Below are 7,570 nucleotides of genomic sequence, written 5' to 3'. Positions count from 1 at the left end.
CCCTTCAGCTCTTCTTTGCAGTAACAAACTTTGATTCAGTGCTGCCTATGGGGAGCTACAGCAAGGTACTGATACTTCCTGGAGCTCACAGTGTATGCCTATGTGGACCTACATGGTGCATGGCCATGCACCTGTGTGCTTTAGCTGCATGGTAATGGCCAGGCTCTGAAGGGGCTGGAGAGAAGAATAAGCTGTGGTCCGGGAGCAGCATTAACTGTGTCTGAAATGATAAGCCTCCTTAAGTGGCAGTCTAAAACCTATTGTTCTGAGTATCAGAAATTGGTAATTCTAGCTTAACATTTCTATATTGTCAGGATCTTTCCAGTATAAAGGTATCTGAACAGATACCAGCCCAACACCTCCAGATTCCTGTGAGGCCATTGCCTCTTGACCTGTGGAAAAGAATAGTGAAAACTGAGACCTTTTTGACTTTTAGTGATTGCTGTTGCTGTGTTGTTAAGTGATAAATTGCATCAGCTGTTCTTCTGTACTGGGACATGGCACAGAGGAGAGGATGAGATCAGAGGATGTTGTGTCTTCTGTGTACACAGACAAGGTGGGAAGCTATGTAAAAATAGCAACAGCTGTATCTTCTGACCAGCTTCCACCAGCTTACCATGTTTATCTATTAAGACTGAAGTGCTGTAGGGTAGCCTTAAAATTGACTGTGGAGTCAGCTGGTGATTCTGATGTTACAGGGCTGTTACACAGATAGATGATGAGCCTGAGAAGGAGGGCATGCTCCAGCCATGTGTTTGTGTTAAACAAGTTTTAATGTTAACTGTGCATCTGCTGGACAGTGCACAATCCCCAACCTGCTCCTCAGTAGCAGCAAGCTGGTCAACATCCAGAATCCAGTGATGAGAGGGGGTTTTCTCAGTGCCCAGTGGGGGCCAGCTTGAAGCAGGGAGCAAGGTGCTTTGCCTGCTCTTTGCAGCCTGTATCCTTTCTAGCAGATCTTGGCCACCTGACTGATTTGTTGCATCCCAAAGCAGTTGAAATGTGAGGGAACTTGAGCAATTGTTAAAATCAAATGTTCAAAACTACATAAATAAAGATGCTAAATTTACAGTGTAAAACCAAACATCAATTTGACACACACTTCAGCCATGCTGTAGGTAGTATCTGTAGTCACTACGGGGTTCTCATTTCTTCTTGACCCTGATCATCACCCTGTGGAAAGATTCATGTTTCATTTTACTACCATACCAACCAAAACATTAAGTCTATGGGAATGTGATCATTAAAGCTGGCTGGAAGAGCAACTGATTTTTTTGGTTGAAATACAAAAGCGACTTTTAGTCCAGTCTTGGGACGGGATCTGTAGAGCTTCTCTGGAATCCTGATTGCATAGCTAGGATGTGAGTTTTTGAGTCAAAAAGGGCTTTGGGTCTTTTTTTTTCTTTTTTCTCCACGTAAGCTTGGGAAACAAAGATCAACGTTTGACTTCAGAATGTGAAAAAAAAATATTCTTGAGAATTTCTCTCTGTGAGCATGTGGGCACTGGTCTTTCCTCTTCCCCACTTTTTCATTTAATTATAGACAAAGTCCTATATTCAGTGAAGTCAAAATATAACTAGGACCTTGTGTTTGGATGACTTAAGGGCACATAGCTACAATTACCTTGACACATGGGTGAATAACTTGTCTAAGGTTATCACACCAAGTGCTTGTTTGGTGGTTTCTTTTACTTGATTAAGAGAAGTTGTGCAGAATGTCATGAGCTTGGGACATGAACAAAACAGGGAGACAGTGCAGGGGGTTCTGAAAGGAAGAAGACATAATGATGACTGTAAGATGACAGAAGCCAGTGGGGAGTGGTAAAATGAGAGGACTGCCATGGGAAGCTTATGAGGTTAATGACATGCAGCTATGGATGAATGGATTTTGCATGGACCCGGATCTTGGATCTGATCCAACTGCAGCCCAGTTCTAAAGGAAAAGCCTATAAATCAGTCCAAGGATTCTGGTGAATCGTGCTTTGTGCTCATGGTTTGTGATGTAACCAGCAGTTCTTGATGGAATTACAGCTGCCCTGCTCACACTCACCTGCTACTTGCTCTGTATTAAGTTAACAACAGTAAATAAACTGTGTATTAGATTTCAAGCTGACCTATTCATGCCAAATGAATTCGTCTTGCCCACAGGCTGCCCTAATTTAAAACATATGTATCGATTTAAATCCTGTTGCTTCCATGCATTAAGCTACCGTTTAGATTTTTGCCTCATCAATATTCTTCACCATTTTGAATAAATGTATAGTTTATTGTGGGTTTGGATCAAAAGTGTTCTCTGATAGAATTTTTTTTTTTTTTTTGGTGTGGAAGTTGGTGGAGGAGTAGAAGTGAGGTGGACTATGGTATTGTACAGCACTTACACCTATCACCTGAAACCAACAGAAGACACTACTTTGTTCTTGTACAGGCAAAACCTTCATTAGAATCAAAGGAAGTTCGCTTTATTTGCAGGAAAGATGAGGTCCTTGTTTAGTGAAAATGCAACTGAAGTCAGGAGAACTATTGTGCGATAGTATATTTCCCATACAGCAGTATAAGTCTTGTAGAACACAGATAGAAGTTTTCAGTTTCTCCCAGACTTCTAAGGGGTGAAAGAATTTTGTATGTAAAATAGAGTTTCTCCTAAGAAGAATTTTTAAAAAATTAGAGCCTAATGTCAGACTCCAAAGAACGTATTTAGGCCTCTGAATAAGTAGCCTGGGCTTTTCACAAGTGCTGAGTTCTGCCAACCCTCACTGCTCTTAGGATACAGATTCTAAGGCTGAATGTCGTTTGGCTGTATGTTCTTGCAAAGGAATACTAAGAATATGCAGTAGGTCAAAGTGGCTCCTTATCTTTGTGCAGAGATAAGGGCTGCTGTTCCTCCTAGGAAACAGTGTCTTAGAAGCGGAAGGCTGCACTTCTTATCATTCAAGTATGTGCCATAAAGGGGTAAAAATAGGGACATTGAGGATAAGAAAGCTGAAACCAAGGCACCTGCTACCCACAGAAGGAAACTTGGGAATGAAATAAGACTGAGAGCCTCTTCTGTTTTTAATACTGCAAATCTTCACTTACAGGAGTAAATAATTTGCGTGTAAAAACCTCTGAGATTACTGATATGAGAAAAGGCTTGCAGGATTTAGACTCCTGACTTTACCATGCAGACTAAATTCCGTTTACTGAGTTTTGCAGAAGTTGAAAATGTCAGAGTTGGCTGAGAGAATTAGATTTCAATACCTATTAAACATTTGGGACATACTAAATCCCCATTGAAAATCCTTTAGCTTGTGACCTAAACAGAATCGATTAAACAGAAAAGTTGAGATAAGGTATTCAAATTTTATCACTGTTGCCAAATAATAGATAGTTCATTCAATCTCACAATATTTTAATCCAGTATTCACTTTGCTGTGATATGTAATACAGGCTATTTACAATGATTGCCATTCTTTAAATGCCAGTTTCCCTTTAAAACAAGCAGCAGCAACAACAACAACCAGCCCCACACAGTGCTCCAAACCTTGTTTGCAAGGATTTTCATTTGCATCACTAATGTACAGATTTACACAGAGCAGAAGGGGATTCCTAGAGATTCTGCCTTGTATACTACCTGCAGCCACACTCTGCCACTTTCATCCCTTCATAGTTATATATCAGAGTGGGCACACCAGCATCATCCTTATAAAGAATGGAGATTGAATCCAATTTTGTTGGAACACAACAGGCCTTGGAAGCTTTCTTTGGGTTTTGGAGATGCACCAGAGTTTGGACAATAGCATGTTTTGTTGGGGTAACATTATCTGTCAGAGGGAAGAAGCAACCTCCTTTACACTCAAAAGCCTCATAATCTTTTGGTGCAATGATCCAGGAATCCCAGCCAATCTCTTCAAAGTTCACATGGAGGGAAGTTCTCCGGCAGTGGTTGGCTCCGATGCTTCTCTTGCTTCTGGAGGAATGCTGGTGGGGCCCAGTGATGGCCTTTTCCTCTCCCTGTTCTTCCTCTTCAGACGAAGTGTTGTTCTTTCCTAATTTCTTTATCACACTTCCTTGTTCATGAACAATCATCTCCCGGAGCTCCACTTTGGTCTCTTTTGTCCCATTGCTGCGGTCATTGGAGAACACTATTAACAGGGGCAGATTTTTAGTGTCAGAGGTAACACTGATATCCAGCTTCCCACAAGTGAAACCACCCAGAGCCTTACTCTCTACAACAACCTCTAGCTTGTTTTTAGTCTTCAGTTTGTCTGCCCTGACCCATCTTTTCACAGCGCTGGACACTTCAAACATTTCCCAACCACATTCCTGGATATTATGGGAGACAAGGAAAGATTTGGTACTTTCTGGGTTTTCCCTGTGATCACCATCTAGAACATCATAAATGACCATGTTGCCTTCCAGCCTAGAGAGAGACCCAACTTCCCTGTGACAGGAGATATAAATTCTCAGTTCAGCTCTGGTGATTTCCTCATATCGTGGAATAGAGATGTTGAAGAGCAAGATGTGTTTCTGAAATGGATTTTCTTCTGGTGAAGCTAAAGAAACAACATCTGCAATAGGAAATTAAAACACGTGGTTACAGTGCTTCTGACTGTCCAAGTAACTTGTTTTTAAAAGACTCAGGATGTATTTTTGGGGTAAAATAAGAACATGGCTACCCAGCATTAAAAAAAAAGAAATACCATCTTCTGGCCGAGTTTCAAGGGCAGGGAGTGAAAAGAGGAAATGGAGGCCCTGGTGTTGGTAGTATTTTCACCAACATTGCATGGCCAGGTGAGCGTGTGGAAGGGAGCATAAAGAGTCTGCCTAGAATAAGCTGTGGATGATGTTAGTCAGTATTAAGTACATAAATAAGGCATTTGGGGAGTGTTCAGATTTAGCAATTTCCTAAAGAGATTTTTACACAAAGAATTCCTAAAACCCCGTATGAATTTCCTACTCTTATCATCATGCAATGGGGTGAACTGCCCTCCTAATACAGAGAAGTATACTACATATTTAAGCATGTCTAAGAACTAGCTGTGCTGAGGCTTTTGTTGTTGTCTTCAGATAACTCTGAAAGCAGCTTGGATTACCGGGAGTTCAGGGAAATAGTTTTTTAAAATCCGGAATGAAGCTTCAGGGTCTGTCTAAATTGGGACTTGGTGATAAACAGTCTTTTATGCCCAGGTCCCAGTCCGTCCCAGGCTGGACTCACTGAGCTTATGTGGGTTTTGGTTGGTTTTTTTTTTTTTTTTCCTGCAAAGCTACCAGCAACTCTGCCTTGGGAGGGGCAGATAATTGTCTGGAAGATCAGATTGGTAGTGTTTAAAAGTCATCACTGGCTGATGTCTATTTGATGGTCAATGTAGGATAATTACTCAATCATGATTGGGTTTTGGGGCAATTTTAATTGGCTAATGTTGACACTTCTTCACAGTGTTTACTCACTAAAGAAGTCAGAGAGGAGAGTGAGATATGGCAAGTATAATCTAGCTCATATTGTTAAGGCTTCTTTCCATTTCAGGACTAGGGGCACTAATTTGGGAATTTGGAGTTCTCGACAGTGCTGTTACCTGTGTATGTCTATTTTTCATATAAACAGAAGCTTCGATTCTCCCTGTCTCATTTTTATCACAAGGATTGCATTTACTTCTAACTTCTTTACTGCTTCTTTTGATGGAGCTTTTAAAAGTCTATGTAATGTTACAGAGACAGGGATCTTGAATTTTTTTAGTTGAGACAAGCTTGACTATCCATTTCCATATAGATCTTTCCATCTAACCCAGAATTCTGGGGGAGCACTACTAGTCCTTGCTTGGATCCAGAGACACATTTCTCAGTTGGTTGCTGTGATTTTTAAATATGCAAAGCGCCAACCTGAAAGAAGAGCTCTCTAGCATGGATGTCTCAATTATAGCCAATCAAAAGTTTGCATTCTAACATTAAAACTCAGTTCCAAATCTCTAGCTTTGAGAAACATGATTCATGTAAACGCTGTTATTCAGTGGATCATCTCAGTTGATGCATTTGAGAAGAGAATATTGTAGTGAAAATATCAAAGAAGAAAACTAAAGCTAATTGTATTTTTTTTAAGATTGAAAGAAACTACAGAGCAAGACTACAATCCAAAATTTAAATTTTTTTTTTTTTTAAATAAAGAATCTGTGGAAGTTAGGCACTCAGTTCCCTCTGAATTTAAAAAGAATCTGCGTACCTATGGTCCATGTACTTCTTTAAAAATTCTAGTCCACATATTTCGGACTTCTCCTACCTTCAGTACTGAAGCTCCTTACAATATTGGATGCAGGGATGGAGGACTTGTCTGCAGCATATCTGTTGTATAAATCAATCATGAACTGTGGTGGTTCTTCTTTGGTCTTCACTTGTGAGGGGACTCTTGACAAATTCAAACTCCTTAGTAAATCTGTCTTCATATTCTTCAGGAAAGATTTAAAGTTGAAATGGTTCTCATCTTCCACTTCCCCAGGATCATGAAAATGTGCATCAGACTTTCCCGTAGCTGATAACTTGTCCCAGTCTTCCAAAGGCTTGCCTCTTGTCAAACAGGCAATGATGTTGAAAACAGACAGTGCAGCTAATACTCCAAAATAATGCATTTCTTCTCTATTTACTTTCTGGTGGAGAGACAAGAGGACAAGGGTATTTTAGCTGATTAAAAGTCTTGTTTCATTACACACAGAGGAAAGGATATGGAAGGCAAAAACTGGAATGCTCTTTGCAAATCACTTTCTTGTGTTCTTTTTGCAGTCTGCTTCAAACCCCAGCCTCTTGTCAGTTGTCAAGCAGATTGGTTGTACGCTTGTCCTTATCAGAGTCATTGATGCCATGCTTCAGCTTCTGTTATCTAGCAAAGCTCTTAGTTAATGAAGATTCTGTAAACATTTGACAAACACATGTGGCTGGTGGGAAGGACATTGTATATTGTAAAGAATCCACATTTCACTTTAGGGTCATCATTGCTTAATTACACTCTTCTATCATTTCCTTGCCAACACAGAGAGGCTTTCTTAGGGACGTAGAAGATTACACTGTTTTCATCAAGAATAGAAAATAGGGATCTAGAACAAAATTACTCTATTAGCTGTTAGTAAATAACATCTCAAAAATTTTTATTTCAGTCCCTTCACATGCCATCAGAAAATCCCTGATCATTTGATGGAGACCTGTGATTCTGCAAGACATGATCTCATGACAATACAAACAACCTTAAAACTTCTTTCCGTTTATCAGCCAAGAGCTATTGTTTGTACACAGTGAAATATCTGTTTTGTCTCAAGTTTGCTTCATGTTGTTTGCAGGCTTGTCCATTTTCAGTTTGATTCCTTTGGTGTATGGGAATTTAGTCTTGTTTTTATAGTATCTTATGTAATACATTTCTTAGATTCTTGATGGCCAATCCATTCCAAGAACAACCAGTCATTATTTCAGTGACCTCAAAATGAAGACAGAACTGGGCCTTCTAAGGCCACATGGAAAGTAAAAGGTCTCTGTGAAGATGCAGAAGATTATCTATGAAGATACTGTTATCCATGAGAATAATAGGCCAAGGCAAAAATACAAGACTGATGACA

General features: G+C 39.9%; 1 protein-coding gene across 1 annotated transcript; it reads right to left on the bottom strand.

The window, feature by feature from the left end:
• Positions 1-3,372: 3,372 nt before the first annotated feature.
• On the bottom strand, positions 3,373-6,832 carry GDF2 (growth differentiation factor 2). The gene is made up of 2 exons (XM_010563480.1): positions 6,250-6,832; positions 3,373-4,546 (listed from the first exon to the last, which is right to left on the bottom strand). The coding sequence occupies exons 1-2, from the start codon at positions 6,593-6,595 to the stop codon at positions 3,606-3,608; spliced, it is 1,287 nt and encodes a 428-aa protein (XP_010561782.1). The 5' UTR covers positions 6,596-6,832; the 3' UTR covers positions 3,373-3,605.
• Positions 6,833-7,570: the final 738 nt, after the last annotated feature.

The sequence above is a fragment of the Haliaeetus leucocephalus genome, unplaced genomic scaffold (genome assembly GCF_000737465.1).
Source record: "Haliaeetus leucocephalus isolate CR32 unplaced genomic scaffold, Haliaeetus_leucocephalus-4.0 Scaffold168, whole genome shotgun sequence".
Lineage (NCBI taxonomy): Eukaryota > Metazoa > Chordata > Aves > Accipitriformes > Accipitridae > Haliaeetus > Haliaeetus leucocephalus.
This window is presented reverse-complemented; position numbering and strand designations above follow the sequence as displayed.